At 32.2% G+C, this 19,727-nt stretch overlaps 1 protein-coding gene across 1 annotated transcript; it reads left to right on the plus strand.

Annotated features, from left to right (window-relative positions):
* Nucleotides 1–924: 924 nt before the first annotated feature.
* On the plus strand, nucleotides 925–17,560 carry LOC134690419 (ficolin-2-like). Its single transcript, XM_063550390.1, has 12 exons — nucleotides 925–1,020; nucleotides 7,211–7,258; nucleotides 7,604–7,686; nucleotides 9,556–9,627; nucleotides 10,148–10,280; nucleotides 10,780–10,862; nucleotides 11,771–11,842; nucleotides 12,989–13,133; nucleotides 14,394–14,518; nucleotides 15,188–15,284; nucleotides 16,116–16,280; nucleotides 17,242–17,560. The coding sequence occupies exons 4-12, from the start codon at nucleotides 9,598–9,600 to the stop codon at nucleotides 17,484–17,486; spliced, it is 1,095 nt and encodes a 364-aa protein (XP_063406460.1). The 5' UTR covers nucleotides 925–1,020; nucleotides 7,211–7,258; nucleotides 7,604–7,686; nucleotides 9,556–9,597; the 3' UTR covers nucleotides 17,487–17,560.
* Nucleotides 17,561–19,727: the final 2,167 nt, after the last annotated feature.

Consider the following 19,727-nt stretch of genomic DNA (forward strand, 5'->3'; position numbering starts at 1 on the left):
TCCTGAGATAAAACGTTGTACGGAGGACACTTTATTTTTGTGGTCATGCTTTTCCTTTTCCCTGTATAGAAAGATAGTGTAAGTATTTGTCACTTTTCAAACAGAAGGATCCCTATACTAAGTAAAAAATTCAACCAAATTATTACGATAGGAAAGAAAAAAGAATTTATGTTTTTTCCTAGGAATTGAATTCCAAAATTATCACAAAATTCAGCTAAAAGAAAAATACACATTTGATATAATAAAATAAAAAGAGAGAGTGTCGAGTTGGCGAAGTGGTATCCCTGCTGCCGAGCCGAGACTCAACAGACAAGGATAGAACTAGCTGCTTTAGGCTCAGTAGTAAGTAGTCATTTATCCACTACGCTACGGCTCACCCGATATCGTATAGGAAAATTTAACTATATAAACTGTATTAGCTTTGTTGTGCAATATCCTGTATGTACATACGCATGTGTACTTATCGTCATGAATATGATATTGGATTTTTAAATACGTTTTACTTTTATAAATATTTTTTAAATTGAGGATTATAGAATCAAAGTCAAAATGAAAGTAGATCTATACAATTATGATAATATACAATGCAACACTAAGACCAAATATCATGATAAAAAAATAATCCGAAATACAAACATACACGGAACTATGAAAAAAGAGTTAATTTATACATTAACTTCCTGAGATAAAACGTTGTACGGAGGACACTTTATTTTTGTGGTCATGCTTTTCCTTTTCCCTGTATAGAAAGATAGTGTAAGTATTTGTCACTTTTCAAACAGAAGGATCCCTATACTAAGTAAAAAATTCAACCAAATTATTACGATAGGAAAGAAAAAAGAATTTATGTTTTTTCCTAGGAATTGAATTCCAAAATTATCACAAATTTCAGCTAAAAGAAAAATACACATTTGATTTAATAAAATAAAAAGAGTGAGTGTCGAGTTGGCGATGTGGTATCCCTGCTGCCGAGCCGAGACTCAACAGACAAGGATAGAACTAGCTGCTTTAGGCTCAGTAGTAAGTAGTCATTTATCCACTACGCTACGGCTCACCCGATATCGTATAGGAAAATTTAACTATATAAACTGTATTAGCTTTGTTGTGCAATATCCTGTATGTACATACGCATGTGTACTTATCGTCATGAATATGATATTGGATTTTTAAATACGTTTTACTTTTATAAATATTTTTTAAATTGAGGATTATAGAATCAAAGTCAAAATGAAAGTAGATCTATACAATTATGATAATATACAATGCAACACTAAGACCAAATATCATGATAAAAAAATAATCCGAAATACAAACATACACGGAACTATGAAAAAAGAGTTAATTTATACATTAACTTCCTGAGATAAAACGTTGTACGGAGGACACTTTATTTTTGTGGTCATGCTTTTCCTTTTCCCTGTATAGAAAGATAGTGTAAGTATTTGTCACTTTTCAAACAGAAGGATCCCTATACTAAGTAAAAAATTCAACCAAATTATTACGATAGGAAAGAAAAAAGAATTTATGTTTTTTCCTAGGAATTGAATTCCAAAATTATCACAAAATTCAGCTAAAAGAAAAATACACATTTGATATAATAAAATAAAAAGAGAGAGTGTCGAGTTGGCGAAGTGGTATCCCTGCTGCCGAGCCGAGAAAGTATGTTCAGTTGATACTGTATTGTATATCAAATCACACTGGTCAGATACATTGACTTAAGGGGTAAATTCAGTAAAAAATCTCCCATTGACTTTAATGCTAATTTATGTTTGGAAATAAATTTATACCTGATTTACCTTTAGAAATTAAAAACTTTCATATATCATTCATGAAAGTACAGATGTACCCCTATATTTTGCAACAATAAAAACATAGGGTCATGCCGCATTTTTGGGCATTCACATGGCCTTGTTTACAAACAATGTAGATTCGCACTGAATTCCTATACTGACCAACATTACTTTTCAACCCTGTAGGGAATAATATAGTTCATTCAGGATTTAAAAAATAAAAAAAAATAATTCTAGTTTTGATCCATCTACCAAAAAATATTTATTACAAACATTATCTACCAATCAGAAGAGCACATGACTTCACTTTTAGACAGAAAGCTCTCCCCCAAATGGGCGGTCCCTGATGACGTATATTTATTTACTGAATTTACCCCTTTAAGTAGGGTACACAAAAGAGCAACAACCTAAATTCCAGAATGCAAATACTACCGTGCCAGCTGTATGTTTATACGCATGTGTATCAATATCAGGTTACAATTCTTGTTAAAAATCGATCCGAGGGAGTATATTAGATTTGATACCATTTCCCATTGATTGCAAGTTTAGCCGGTTAACCACTCGTCTATTAAGGAATGTTAAATATAGTTAAATTATGGATATTTATACATCATGCTATATGAGTTCGTTTGACTTAAAGAGGGAGGGCTAAACATTTTTGCTGTCCTTAAGTGCCTATGATGATTATAAGCAGCCCTTCAGTGCCATGAAAGGGTAATTTGTTTTGTTTGCTGGAAATTAAATATGGCGTGTACTGGTTTAAAAAATTGTTTATTCGACTTTCAAATTGGTGAACACAAATTTGAAAATGTCGTATGCATGGAGTTTAAAAATCGTGTGCAAGATTTCAAACAGTCCGTGTGAATTGTTGGTTCCATTATAAAAGTATGTTAACTGACTGATTGTTAGTTGCGTAAGGTCAAGGGCGAATTTTGAAATATGTTGATTCACAAACATAAGATTGGCCTTTGTCAAAATTCAATTCAATAGAACATTCGAAAAAAAATACATAAAAAAACCATTTAGGACTCATGTAAAAGTTATTGACTTAAGATTATAGAAATGCTGTCCCTCCTTGGTCATATAGTACCTCTGAATGTGTGTGTGTCAAAATTGTATGAATTCAAACTGCAAATAGAATTAAGCTCTTACAATAAGAACATTTGGCTAGAGCTACAGGGGTCGGTTTGAGATATAAAAAAACCAAACATGTTTAACAGCGCAACATTTTGGGCCGGTACCAAGTCAGGAGCCTCTGGCTAATATGATAGCCTTGAACAATTTTTGATTTTAGTTCATTTATATGTTTTGACGATTGTTTAAGGGCCAGCTGAAGCACGCCTCCGCTATATTGAAGACCCATTATTGGTATTCCGCTGTTTTCTGCTCTTTAATCGGCCGGGTTGTTCCCATTTTCATTCTAAATTTTATTAAAATAAGCTACCCCTCCCATGGTTAACAATGTAGGAAAGAGAACGGGTGTAGTTAAGCATAGAAATCTGTCATTAAATTGCATATGTATTCAGTTGTATTTTCTTATAGAAATTGGGTAAAGTTTATACATTTGTAAGATATATTATACGGAAGCTTATAACCGCCACGCAACCTTTTCTTTATATTTTTCCTATGTTTTTGTTATAACGCAAACCTTTGCGAAATAACGCAAACATTTTTGAAATAACGCAAATTTATACCGGTTATATCGCAAACATCTTGATTTCAATTATTGATTAATATTTGGATATGTCCGTCACTCTGTAATTAATTTCGGTTGTGGTTTACTAGTAGAGAAATGGACCATAAATACAAGTCCAAATCATTATAATAAATATGCACAAGTATACATCAATTAAGAATGATTGGTGCATCAGAAAAGTATATAATTTAACAATAAAAGAAAGCTTATTTTGGAAGTATATTTATATTTGCTAATTATGTATAAGAAGATTTGATTTTTTATATTCTTTTAAAATTAATTCCCTTTCCTGTGTGTAACAGGGATTCCATGCAGTAAAGTGCTTTCAATTTGGTAAAAATTAGATAAACCACACTTTCCGGTCTGTATTTAGAGAGTTCTGGGTGCTGAACTTTATTACTCTAAAATTTTGATGAATAGTATGATGAAGATATAAATCAAAAACTGATAGAACTTAAATTTACTCAATTTTCTTTGTCATATATACATGTAGTATCATGAATATAATTTGTGGGGCCTTTTATAGCTTGCTGTTCGATGTGAGCCAATGCTACACGTTGAAGACCGTACTTTAACTTAAAGTGGTTCACTTTTAGAAATTTTGAGTTGGATGGAGAGTTGTCTGATTGACATTCATACCACATCTTCATATCTATTATCCTACTCTTTTTTAGTCAGTGATGTGTTCCAAATATTCAAGTATTTTACTTTGCAAATTGTACAAAGCGGATTTGGGGTGGGGGTGGGGGGCAAATTTTATTAATGTATGCAGCTTCATCCATTTAAAACTGCTGCTTCCTTTGAATCTTAAATAAGATTTTTTTAAATGCGTTATCTCGCAAAAGCTTGCGTTATTTTGCAAATGTCTGGGTTTAACGCAAATATATGCGTTATTTCGCAAATATTTGCGTTAAAACGCAAAGGTTTATGTTATTTCGCTAATGTTTGCGTTACTTCGCAAAACATAGGAAGAAATATTTATAGATTATTTATGTTTTTTTAAACGAGATGCATTTTCTCATTCTCATCTCATCGAAGGGCGGAGCCCTGAGATGAGATTAGAATGAGAAAATGCATCTCGTTTAAAAAAACATAAATAATCTATTTATCGCTATTATTTGTATTTTCGAATATCACTTAATTTAAATTTCAGTAAAAAAAAGTATCTTATACGATGATAATGCATTTTCTTTTGTGGTACTATTTTTTTTGGCGGAGGCTTATTTGATATAAATATGTAGTCGTTCAGGTAGTTCATTCATTTGAAAAAAGATATCTCATCTGACCATCCGGCGTGTTCAATTATGGCAAAGACCATTTTCACTGTAATTTTGTATTTCTATGTATCAAAATGAAGCGAACGGTTGAATATATAATGTATTTTTAAAGCAATATACATGCATGAAGAAATGTACAGACCTACGATGATTTGTCTAATTGAAGTAGACATATGTAAAAAAGGACATTTTTTATTTGTTAAAAACATGATTTGATTACTTTTATTAACTTCCAATGAATTATTTAACGGCGAAAATCACGGTAAAATCATCTTGTGTTGTTGACATTTCAGCGCGTATTGTTCCGGCTAATCTTTTCTGATTGGCCAACACTCTAGCGCATGAATTACTTTAGTTTAAACATATTTGTTTATAGTGGATTGGGAAACAAGTTTTACAACTTATATTAATCCCTTTCCACTTTGCGGGTGCAAGTGCTGCCTTGTAGCGGCATTAGCCTACTCTTTTTCGAAATCTACAAGGGTGTCTTTAACGTGCAAGAGATATGACTCTCTCTTAACACGGGTCAGCCATTTATAGTCCCCGTCCGACGGACTATCATCGTTTCCTCAAGACCATACTCGCAAATGGTGTCAAGGGAGAGCCGAAAATTGAGTTCCTGAAATTTTCATCCCAAACGAGAATCGAACCAGGAACCTTTGTGTTAGTAGTCCGATGCACTAACCACTACACCACGGCTCGCTCTGAATTACTTTAATACGCTGTTGCTAAGGACCTCTACACGAGTGATATGAAAATTATCACAAAAAAACATCAAAGGAAAAATACAGATAATAGCGATAATAAAAAATAATGTTGTTTGGCGACAATACCACAGGCACTTGTCTCAGAATTTTTTCCCTATATACCTTAATATAACACAAGGTACTTAACTAAATTTTTGAATAATGACACCCAGTCCCAAATTCCCATTATTTTATTTATTTCTCGGTTGTCAAACCTACTTAAACTTAATATGCCGTAAATCTAAATTGATTTATCTACACAATGGTATATGACACGACTATCATTGTTGTCGGGATCATTAGTAGCAGGCCTTAGAAGTCGGTCAACGGGATGTTTTTTGCATTCGTCTCATTTTTTGGCAACACCCAGCCCGCAGTGATTGAATTATTATAAATAATTATTAAAATAAAAACTGTCAGCGTCTCTCCGACTATGAATTATTACCTTTATTGTAAATTCTTTACAGATTATGTGAAACAAACCCAAATAAGTGTGTTATGAAACACACGTGTACACAACGACACTAATGTAGACCAAAATTTCCCACATTTATTTTTAGTCAGACGATTGACCAATGAGAAACCAGTATAAAATTACATGCGGACTGGGTGTTGCCAAAAATTGAGACGAATGCAAAAAAACATCCCGTTGACCGTCTTCTGAGGCCTGCTTCTAATGATCTCGACAACAATGATAGTCGTGTCATATACCATTGTGTAGATAAATCAATTTAGATTTACGGCATATTAAGTTTAAGTAGGTTTGACAACCGAGAAATAAATAAAATAATGGGAATTTGGGACTGGGTGTCATTATTCAAAAATTTAGTTAAGTACCTTGTGTTATATTAAGGTATATAGGGAAAAAATTCTGAGACAAGTGCCTGTGGACAATACGTATCCGTAATATTAAGTATTGGATATTTCTTCAATGTGATTAAAATTTTAAGATAATATTTTATGATTGAAAAATAAACTGACATCGTTTCGGATTTTCCGAGATTTGCGTTGATTTTAGCTGTACAAGAATTTTCTTGTTTTAATCTTAACAGATAAGCCATAGTTACGTCGTGAATACGTGAATTTTAAACACATGCTGATTTCACTGAGCTGACTAAGATTTGAAGTATACTATATTTAAAATGAACAGTAAGATTTTATCATTTCTATATTATATCCTAGAATTAAATGAAAATGCCATACTATTCAAAAGCTTGTGTACGCAATGTGAGTTTCTATTTGATTGATACTGATTTGAGAAAGATCGTGCCAGCTTGATTAGGAATATGTCGGTGATTAAAACAGCACAACAAATTGTAGGCATAGTTTCGTGACTATGTGAAATGTTAATATACGTTGCCTTCATTAATCCGACGCAATATCAAGGCATACCATTATGAAAATTGATTTCATGATTATCGTCAATGTTTCTGGAGTTGAACAGTATTTGTTTTTTAAGTTATGATAAAGTAAAACTTTAATACGATCGCTGTAACATATTTGTTAAATTAAAACAACTGCAATTTTGTTTTGAAATTCAAATCGTTTCCGTTACTTGAACTTTGAGAGTTGGATTCACTTCTCATTTCAATATATCAATTACACAGGATTCGCTGTAAAAATATTATTTGAATTATGGAAATATCGATTCAACATGGAAAAATCTCGTTTACAACTTCTTTGTTATCTTGTATTTTGTAGGCTTCACACTTTTGCTGTTTATTTTGGTTGCTGGTTTCAGAACCACATGTAAGTTTTTTTTAACATAACTAACAAACACGTATATTGTTTTATTAATCGTTTTCGGTCTTTAAAACTACGATCGATGAGAAACGAAGAACAATTTGATCACAATTAAAACAACGAACATAGACATAGTTCCCATAAATATTACTTGAGAAGAGTAGGCATACTATACTCGATCATTTATGTTTGTTTAGGCAAAGTAAATGTCCTTTCGTCAGCTGCGTTCCGTTTTATCTACAATACGAGACAAAGAAGGACTTTATCATGTGAATATAAATATAAGAACAAATACAAAGATATGACGATGCTGTCATTGCTGTGTTTAATTTCTCTTTGTCTATTTCTTAGATTCCGGTACAGTGTGTTTGTCCTGTAGTGGCGTACAAAGTATAAATCAATGTACACACTTGGAGAACTGTCGCAATGATGAGGTATGTACCAATTATAAAGGTTAAAACTAGGAATGGAAATGGAGAATATGTCAAAGAGACAACAACCTGACAATTATATCACTGTCCAAAGTAAGGGGAGGGTTGGGATCTCTCTTATATGTTTAACCCCGCCACATCATTTCTGTATGTGCTTGTCCCAAGTCAGGAGCCTGTAATTCAGTGGTTGTCGTTTGTTTATGCGTTACATATTTGTTTTTCGTTCAATTTTTTTATAGAAATAAGGCCGTTGTTTTTCCTCGTTTGAATTGTTTTAAATATTACGTTGTTAATGTTTGTGTCATTTTGCTCTCTTGTGGACATTTGTCTCATTGGCAATCATACCACATCTTCTTCTTTTTTTTATTATAAAAGATTAGATAACAGCCTTAAGCCATCAATGGATTTTCAATGCAGCGATTCAATCCCGCACCCGGAAATGAGCCGCAGCTGTCTCTTAATAATCTGTACTGGTTTAGTGGCAATGGACAAGATTAGACTGCACAAAATATATATGAACTTAAATTAACTAACAAAGCCAAGAAAATGACCGTGTTATCATCAGATAAAAGTTATTATATAAAGCTGTGTGTCGATTGAGTGCAACGAATGAATTAAAAAGGCTTACTGAAACTTAATTACTCATAAGAAATAACGACTTATGATACCAAAGACGAGTAAAAAGTAGCAAATGCAAATTTTCACAATTTTACGCATTTTTACAACATTACAGTTGTGTCATGTGTACTATTGTTTGTCTGTTTGTCCTTTTCATTTTTTGGATATGGGATATAGCTAATCCCCCCTTTTCTAAAAAAACCAACCTACGATACTGCTTTTAAACGCACATCGTATTTGTTGGGGTTCGTATTGCTTATTCTTTAGTTTTCTATGATGTGGCATGTGTACTTTTGTTTGTCTGTTTGTCTTTTTCATTTTTAGCCGTGGTGATGTCAGTTTTTTTTTCGATTTATGAGTTTGACTTTCCCTCTTTTGTTGCATTAAATATCTCCTATAGGCATTCTAGTTTGTTTTACTTTATAAACGAGAGAGATTGCATTTTTTTCTAAATTGTGAAGCACTTTTTTTTCGATAGAGATTAGACAGTACTTCACATATCAAGGTACACTAAGTAACAACTCGTGTTACGTAGTGGACATTTTGATGAGTGTCGTAGTGGACAATACCGTTTCGTAGTGGACAAAAAGTTTCGTAGTAAACATCAACTCTATTCTATGTTGATATTATTATAACATACTGAAAATTACCTGAAAGTAACCCTTGTTATTTGTTTTGCACGAATATGATAAAAAAGGGTAAAAACGACTGCATGGCAGTGGTAGTGTGCACTACGAAACGTTTGTCTCCAATACTTGTTTCGTAGGTGACCGTTCTGTAGTGGACATATTCACATGTTTTATCTTTATATTTTTTAACGGCAATTTTCAAACAGCGCTTAGACAATTCCAGTGCACCATTACGATTCAAATATGATGTAATGATATAGAAAAACCTTGCAGCTGAGTAACTATTGACAAAAACGTGCTACATTTGAGAAAAATGACTGTAAAGATTTTACCTATATCTGCCGTTGCCATATTGGATATCATATTGGGATAGTCGTAATTCCACTTACGATTATCTCTTTAATACCAGTGATAATAGCCCAATCATTACAATTTTAACATATATGTATTCTTAGTATTTATCTTTGATCAAGTGAATTTGTATTGTTAACAAAACCACGCTTGTTAATGAAAACTTTAACATTTTAAAATATATGTGACATAGCAGTTCATGCCATGATAAAGGCCCCCATCTGTGTATTTTACCAATTTTTTTTTAATTTAAACTATTTTCATTGAAATATAGGTCTGTTTCTTTGAAAAATACAACTTGGAGTCTGGTACCGAGATGTATGATTTAGGATGTTCCATTCCAAAGGTAGGTACATCGTTAGTAAAATATTAATCGGATTCACATACATTTTTACAATTTTTTTCAGTGTCAACCTATATATTAAATGAGCCTTATTTCAAATTGTATTCAACTTATCCTCAAATAGGAGATATACCCCCTTTGCACAAGAAGTTTCGAATAGTTGACATTTTTTTATTAACTGAAAATAACAGAGCGATTTTCTGAAAGTATTTCCGGACTCTCAAAGTAAAAGATGGTCAAATTTAAAAGTTTGATATTCCGGTTATAAGATTAGGAACAATTCTAATATTCGTTTGACTGAGATGAGCTGAGTTCGAAAGATGTACACGATTGTTGTGTAAAAATAAATAACAAAATATCGAACTCCATATAATACTCAGACTCTTAATCACACGAGTCTGTAAAATCTTAGAAATAACCTGCATAACTTTACACAGTAAATAATATTCGTGCACAACTTGATTTGTTACATGTAAGCATCATAATATATACATGCATTTGTGTACCCTTTCCTTGTTTTAAGCTATGTACAAAAAGAAAGACGCGACAATTAACAGAAGGTCATCATTTGACATGTCAAGGTTGTTGTAACAACACAAACGTATGCAACCTGAATACAGAATGTGGAGATGTTCCTGTCAGCCATAATAGTTCTGGTATGTTTATTCCCCCGTACACAATTAAAGCTAAGAAAGACAACATGGGCTACTCCCCATACACAGGATGGTAATTTTGAAAGAGATATAGGCGTCTTTAATCATAATAATTATAAAAAACCCTGTTGTTTTATAAAAAGTGTTATCCGAATAACAAGATTTTAAAATTTGGAAGAAAAATATATGCTTATATTTTATTATATTCTGTGTATTTTCCTGGAACTCAGAAATAATTTCACAGGGATACTTCATTGAAGCTTGGACAATGAAGAAAAATTGTAACAAGCATTCTGAAGAATAGAGAATATGTATTTGTTGTTAAAAAACAATACATAGTAATTTAAAAACTTAATCAGGGGGCATTACTGGGTTGATTTTTGGGGTTATGGTTCTTACCTTTTATGTAAAGGGGCCAAACGAAATAATTATATTTTTGGGTTAAATCTTGCATATATCCATTTTCTCATGCTTTCCTCCACTTTACATTATACTGTTTTAGAGTCTGGGAGAACTTGTGTGTCATGCACTGGAGTACAAAACATAAATGACTGTACACACTTGGAGACTTGTGGTAGTAATGAGGTACTATTTAACTTACATGTAACAGCTGATTGTAATTTATAGTAGAAAAAATATGCAATGATGAATGATTCGTGTTTATTTTAAAATAACAAGATAAGATTGGGTCAAATTGCAATTAATGCTTATTACTTGTATTTGTAAACTGGTCTACTTAAGAATTGCAATTAATGCTTATTACTTGTATTTATAAACTGGTCTACTTAATAAGCAAGTTTTTTTTCGTTTTTTTTTTTTTTTTTTTTTAAATCTGTTCAATACTGCGATTTTAGCAATAATTCGTCAAGACAATGTACCAGATTTTTTTTTCTCCAAAAGAAGGTAAGTTAAATCCATTTGAGATAAGAGGTGATACGGTCTGCATTTGACCTTATCTTTTCGGGACTTTATTTTAGTTGTCTTTAAGGTTTAATGTCATTGACCTATTACATGACAAATACTCCTACGATATTTCATATTGACATCATTTAATCCCAAGGGCTAAATTTAGATGTATGGTCAACTGCACTGCAATATGACTGTGAGAAATGTCCTGAACCTTCAGACACATATCGCTTAGGACGAAAGTTTATCTATAGACTTACGACATCTGCCTTCTGGCTTTCTTCCTGTGCTTTTCATAGGGGGGAAACAAGGTTGTGTTATTTAAACATACAGTAAGGTGTGTTAGTAGTTTAAGATAGTATAATATAAACATTTATATTGCTGACTTTTGAATGGGATCTTATTCAGGTCGACATAAAATTTTAATTTGCATACATAAATGTCAACTAGATAACTCAAGTCAGTTTGTGAAGATACATAAACAACTATCCAGATTTTTCCAACACTTATTATTTGTTGTCATTCATTATTGTAACCTTTTAAGTAACTTCATGCATCAAAGTTAAATGATGAAAATATTTTTTCAGGTGTGCTTCATTCACAAGTATGCTACTGAATCTGGAGTTGAACAATATGATTTTGGATGTACACTGCCAGAGGTATCAGTTGTATTGAGATTTGTTATGAATGTCAATGAAACAAACCATCTAAGACTAACTAAAACAGTCATAAACAAATACAGGTTTCCGTAAAACCTTTAATAATGAGCAAATCTTATACCGTATATTTAGCTGTAAAATACAGTGGTATGATAAAATATAAACAATGCAAAGAATTAACAAAATAAAATAAAAACAAATATGACAGCACAACTTCTGAATTAAAAACTCCTGCCTTGAGACAGGCACATAAGGAATGTGGCCAGGCTAAAAAGGTTTGTGAGCACTCAATACTGTCCTAACCTGGGGAAAAGATAATACAGTATAACGTGGAAACAAGCATTCAAACTTAGATTGCAATGACTTAACTCATCCGAGTGATACGGAACACAACACAACCAACAAAAAGTCTAAAGTACCTTTATTACATTATTGACGTGACTGAAATATCAAACGGATAAAAACAAGCACTATTTTCTCCCATCTTTTGCTTACGGGAATCTTGTCAGCTGAAGATTTGTTTTTCAATCATGTTTTGATAAATCAGTCGTTTTTGCAAGATTATTTAACAAGTTGATAAAATACTTACATGAAAATCTTCAACAAGATCTGTTCCGAACTCGCCGTTGAAGTGTCAATATGAAGAATAAGTCAGAATAAATTCCTGTCTCATGTACATCAATTCTACATTTTTTTTAAATTAAAACTTCAAATACTTATATATTGATAGGGGATTAATAAAGGAATCAAAAGGAGCAAAAAAAATTAATAATATATAGGTCAATGCGCTTGTTTTCGAGATATTAGCAATTGTAATTTTGGCGGGAAAAGGTTATCTCTTGGCTTTTCATAGCTTTATCACTGAAAAGTTTGAGTTCTCAAAAACTATTAAAAAAAAAAAAAAAAAACATAAGACTTTTACAGATGGCTAATCATTAAACAAGTAAAAGATTTATAAAAAGGAAATGTCGGTCAATAGGAAAAAAGGTTTACGGCATTCAAATGGATAAAACCAGAGGGTTCCAAAAATCTGACAAAATTCAAAAACATGACAAGCGAACATCCTTGACATCAATTAGAGATAATAAGTTGTAATTTTCTGCAGTGTATCATTAAATGTTTTAGACACATATATTTTGTAATTAGCTCTGTGTCAATAAAAGACCTGATGAGATATTTGGCAAGAGATTAGCAGAAGGCCATCATATGCTGTGTAAAGGTTGCTGCAATAAGTCAAATGTTTGTAACCTGAATGCAGCATGTGACGATGCCGTAAAACAGAACACATCTGGTAAGTTCTACGATACACGTAATCTGAAAAGTATTCTTGTTGTCGGATAACAGAACACATCTGGTAAGTTCTACAATACACGTAATCTTAAATGTGTTCTTCTTGTCTGAAAACAGAACACATCTGGTAAGTTCTACGATACACGTAATCTTAAATGTGTTCTTCTTGTCTGAAAAAAGAACACATCTGGTAAGTTCTACGATACACGTAATCTTAAATGTGTTCTTCTTGTCTGAAAAAAGAACACATCTGGTAAGTTCTACGATACACGTAATCTTAAATGTGTTTTCCTTGTCTGAAAACAGAACACATCTGGTAAGTTCTACGATACATGTAATCTTAAAAGTATTCTTGTCGTCGGATAACAGAACACATCTGGTAAGTTCTAACATACATGCCATCTTAAATGTGTTCTTGTTTCTGATTAACAAAAACACGTTTGGTACGTTCTGTTTTGTCATCTTATATTTCTTCTTGTTTCTGATTAACAGAACACATCTGTTACGTTCTGTGTATTAATCTTACATTTCTTCTTGTTTCCTGATTAACAAAGAACATCTGGTACGTTCTGTTTTGTCATCTTATATTTTTGTTAATTGTTTTATGATTAACAGAACTCATTTGGGTTTTCTGTGTTGTCATTTTATATTTCTTTTTGTTTCTGATTAACAGAACACATCTGGTACGTTCTGTATTGTCATTTTAAATTTTTCCAGTTCTTTTGTGATTTGTACGCATAAATACTGATAAACAAAACATATCTTGCACTTTATTTTTTGATGAACAAAAAAAACCTCTTACGACAAAACAAATGTCGTAAGAGGTTGGTGAAGGACAGACATACCTATGAAAATAACTATACTCAAAATTGATAATGTCAGATACGTTTTTTTTAGCACTGAAAAAAAGGACTTAATGAGTTCATTTTTTATGTATGAACATTAGAAGGCCAACACTCTTTAAAAAAATTATGGACAACTTCCAGATGGTGCCGTACATGCAACATTCTGTACATACATTTTTATGGTGCCTAAATTATCCTTTTTGACATCTGAGATCGTCCCCGTTTTCGGTTTGGTTTGTGAAGCGTTGGCTTAAGTTTTTTATGTTGTGTTTTGTATACTGTTGTTTGTATTTTGATTGATTTTTCGTTGCTGTTTTCTTTGTCAGATACTCATCGACCTTTGATTGTAAATACCCGTTGATATCTCTTTCATAACAAATAATTATATTGACTACAAATTTGCATTGTGTCTATAGGAAATGGTCGCCCTAGAGAATGCGATGACTTAAACAATGCCAACACCGGTGTGTATACCATATATCCTGATGAATACCATGCAGTGAAGGCATATTGTATAATGGCAAACAATGAAAAATGGACGGTAATATTTTTCATTTCCTTTAATGAATCTATATCTGTAATTATTCTTTCCTTGTTTTGCTTAGGTGGTATGTATGTACTACAGTGGAATATTTAAATGTGTTGCATATCGTTTTGCAAAGCAGTACATTAATGCTGACTATAAATCTGTAATTGCTAGTATCCCATTTTCATAAATGTAATGGCAGCTAATGAAATGTAATAAAGTATGTCACGTTGAACCCATGATTACGTTTTTTAAATATGAAATAACTAGATCATAATTTACCGTTTTCGTGTTCAGACGCATTTCATATACATGTACTAGTATAATCAATATCTGATTAGATGATTTTCAAGCTCGATTCGCTGATACCTTTTATATTTCAGTATATATACTCATTACATCTTTATGAAAACTTTAGAGACATAAGAACTATTCTATGTATTGATTGTCCTTAACACATCGTCGTTTCACTTCGTACTTTATTTGAGCTTTTTATCTTTTTTGGATTAGAGCTTCACTGATGACTCTTTTGTGGACGAAACGCAAGTCTGGCGTATATACTATATTTAGTCCTGGTATCTATGAAGAGTTTATTCATAATTTAGAAATTTAGCCATTTCTGTTTTATTGAATTCTGTTGTGGGTAATTATAACCTTTCCAATACATTTTCTTTAATGTTTTAGGTAATTCAAAAACGATTCAATGGTTTTCTTGATTTTTATCAAGATTGGAATGCTTACAAAAGGGGATTTGGTGTTGCAACAGGAGAATATTGGATGGGTAGGTTTCTAGTTATTAGTACAACTACACAATTTCCAGGCGTAGTTGACGAGATACGCCTGACATAGATCAGCCTTTCAATTTTTTCTAATCAGATTTTTTCACTTTTTTTAATACCAAGGCCATTAATATTTTACTTACTTGGTATACAGTGTGTTCATATTGGCGAAGGCTGTATAGTGACGTATAGTTACTTTTATGAACATCCCGTGGTCTCGATAAACGATTGTTTCAGAGCTTACTTATCGCATTTTCTGTTATTTTTATATAAACATTTTTTGTTATTTTTTATATCAACAGTATCTATAGTATTATTTATTCCATGTTCGAAATATGCATTTTAGCGTTAAACGTCATTGTTAATTTTCAGTACATATATTTTATATTTACTGAATACTTATTATTTAAGCGAAAATCTTCAGATTCTCCTCCCCCTGTAAAATTTACGATAAATACCATTTCTGTAACTAACAATTGCAAGTCATAAAATTGGCAATTAGTGAGAACATATCCGAAGACATAGACGGAACTTAATTAATAGGAACAATGGAACCTCATTTTCGCCTGGATTTTTAAGTTCGTACAGAAGCATGTGGGTGTTCACTGCATTACAATCGTGAAATCAAATTGATAAAACTATAAGTAAAAAGTTAATTTCATATTGATACAATCGGATTGAAAAAATACTAGACTATATATAAACTACATGACAATTAAATATATCTTCTTAATTTTATAAGAATATAAGGCATACTGACATTCAACTTATACCCCCTTAATAAATTTCACAAAGAGGGACACGTTTTATGGTTGTTGCATTTATTCTTGAAGGAAATGACTACATTCATCGAATATCTACATCAACCGGTCATAAACTATCAATTTATTTAGAGGATTTCGATGGCACCTTTAAATATGCAAATTATTCTCTGTTTCTTATTGGTGACGAGAAAGAAAAATATAAACTGTCGTTATCTGGATACACTGGGGATGCAGGTTTGTAATATACTTGTGTTTAAAAAAATAGTTTCATCAAAAACCATACCATTAACACCATAAATGTTCCGAACACATTTCGAAATAGTGCACTTAATGCATAGGCAGCCTTTGACTGATTATGATATTTTATGTCAATTTTGGTCGACTGCTTCGTTTGTTATCCATCAGTGGCTTTTACATATTCGGCTTTGTTCGTTCTGCATGAAGGTAAATCAAGAAAACTGCTTCAGACCCATGCCATTTATAAAAGATTTGTTATCAAGTAAAGTGCAAATCTTAAAATTATCTGTAGTTACTACCATTATTATTTTTGGTCGTTTTGTGGATAGTTTTCTCGATATCAATTATTCTACTTCCCCTTCCTTTGGTATTCTATTGTTGTTGATCATCAGGTATCCAAATATACCTCAAAATGACGGAGAGTCTAGATCTTCTTTAGAATGATGTTATGTATCACACTGAAATTCATCACAAGTAAGATCAAGTTTTGTCTATGTCTATACATTAGATACAGTAAAGTATGTTAGTACGGACACTGCATATTTATATATAGTTGTTTCGAATTGTTCTTGTTTTATTCATTTGGATTCAAAATATATGGTCCCATGCTGTTTTGATGGTTCTCTTTAAAATTGACCGTAATAAAGACTAAATCATCTGTTTCGATGCTAATTGTTGTGTTGAGTGTTCTCATGTAAAAACGTAAAACAAAAAATACGAAACTCCACGGTATATTAAAAAACCTGACAAAATCAAATATTAGGCCAAATAAAGTACTAAGTTGAACAGCATCGAGGATCAAAGTTCCTAAAAGTTTTGCCGAATACAGCTAAGGTAATCTATTTCAGAGGTAGAAAAGCCTTAGTTTTTCAAAAATTAAAAAAGTTCTATAAGATCGTCGTCACCTGCAAACTTATTGATATTTGATCCTATCATTTGACGTTTAACTTTATTCTAGGTGATAGTTTGATTACCCAGACTGGAATGACATTTAGTACGAAGGATAGGGATAACGACCCTTCTGCAGCACTTAATTGTGCAGCGTATACTCAGGGTGCATGGTGGTATAAAAATTGTACCAGTTCAAATCTAAATGGACCGTATCTTGCTGGTGTCGGTACATATGAAAGATCTATGTTTTGGAAAGATTGGAAAGTTTTTAATTCTTTAAAAAAGAGTACAATGATGATAACGCGTACTTAGATAATAAATTATTCTATTTGCCATGAAACTGGCCACAAAATACAGGCATTAGTAATAAACCGCTATTCAATATAGTCGATTTATCTGAAACAAATCAATGTCACAAACAAAAACTGCGAGAAACAAATCAAATATATAGGTGAAATACTTCACTGGTTCAAAAACAATTGCCAACATTCATGGAAACAGACTATTTGATTAGAACTGTCATATTCCTGACTTGGTACATCTAATCACATTTAAAGAAGAAATGATGGTAGAACCTCGTTTTACAAACTTGCTGCTTATATGGCAATGTTAAAAAAACATCCCTTATATGACAACATGACAGGAAAACAGTACAGACAAATGCCCTGGACAGAGACATACATGAATAAATAATATAATAATGTAAACAAGAAGATGTGGTATGATTGCCAATGATACAACTGTCCACAAGAGACCGAAATGACACAGACATTAACAACTATAAGTCACCCTACGGCATTCAACAATGAGCAAACCCCATACCGCATAGTCAGCTATAAAAGGCCCCGATATGACAATGGAAAACAATTTAAACGAGAAAACTAACTGCCTTATTTATATACAAAAAAATTAACGAAAAACAAATATTTAACACAAAAACCAACGACAACCACTGAGTAATAGGCTCCTGACTTGGGACAGGCACATACATAAATAATGTGGCGAGGTTAAAAATGTTAGCGGGATCCCAACCTCCCCCTAACCTGGGAGAGTGGTATAACAGTACAACATAAGAACGAACTACAAAAATAAGTTGAAAAAGGCTAAGCTCATCAGATGGACAAAACTAAAAGAAGACGTGACCGGGTACTTGTACATCCCGACAACAAAAAGCCATTAGGAACAGATCTGAGAGTACTCGCAGTTATCTGAGAGCTAGTTCAAGGCCACTTACAACTACTAAAAAAAAGCATGCATCTAAGACTAAACTATCTATGATGAGTTTATTTACTATCAATCCGTACACATCCAACACCCAATGGATTGAGTGTAAAGACATCATAAACAGGCAGAGAAAAACATGACCTTGTGCAATGCCAATTTACAGGTATCGACAGATTGTAGATCCATAAATGTGTATATGTATATAACATACTAGTAATATTTTGTTTTCTTTTGATTTACTGATAATAAAATAAGTATTTATACCAATAAAAACAAGATTCAAAGATCTTGTAACAGTGTTGAGTTGGTAACCTTTTAGAATAAGTTATTTAAAGGAGCGATAAGTTTACAAGGGTCATTTTAAATTTCCGGGCACTGTTAACATCATTTCCGTAAAAATGAGGATGTGCTATCCCGTTTGAAATAAGTTTTTTACAGGTACAACCAAACTTCAAAACCAAATCTTTATATCATGGAAAAATTTAGTAAAGGTTTTGAGTAATTTATGGTAACGATATCTCTGGTTTATCAATCAACCAGTATTTTAGCATAGCGAACGAGCTGTGCAATATAAACACCGTAAGATGGTGCCAAAGGAACATCTCCATCTGAAAATAGAAAATTAACAAATTTAAAATGTCGCAAATTTTGGTGTGGAGTTTCCCGTTTAAAACCGAAATATCGAAATCCAGGTGAGGACAGTTATTACAGTATAAATTTATTTATTTAAAGTAAGTTCATTGGGGTAAGTTTCAGTAGTATATTGAGAAAATTCTTGATATTTAACGAAAAAAATATCATCAGGATAACGGTAAATGTGGTTCAATTTATCAATAAAATGTAATTTCGACGGGTCTTTACTGAGTTTAGTCATAAACTGTGATTCGTAACAGAACAAAAACATGTCTGCTATTAAAGGGGCACAATTAGTGCCCATGGGGATATCAACAACATGTCCTTAAAATTTGTTGTCGAAACGTAGATAAATATTATCAAGGAGAAAATCAGCAGCTTCAATCATCTCATCACACCTCCAGTAAGTATATCTAGCATATTTACCTTTCTCATTAGAGAAGAAGGCTTTTAATGAGTTGCAGCAAATACATTTGTATTCAGCTTTACCAAACGACCATTTAATTAAATAGCAAAACTTTTGTTTACTAAGATAGTGTGGAAGTGTAGTGTAAAGAGTAAAACAAAATCAAAACTGTCAACAGAATCAAAAGGACCACGTAATTTATCTAAAACATCCAAAGAATTTGTAACACTCCAAAAATGGTTTATACCACTATGTTCTTATATTTTATTCCAATAGTTTATGATAAACTC

This window comes from Mytilus trossulus, chromosome 11 (assembly GCF_036588685.1).
Source record: "Mytilus trossulus isolate FHL-02 chromosome 11, PNRI_Mtr1.1.1.hap1, whole genome shotgun sequence".
Lineage (NCBI taxonomy): Eukaryota > Metazoa > Mollusca > Bivalvia > Mytilida > Mytilidae > Mytilus > Mytilus trossulus.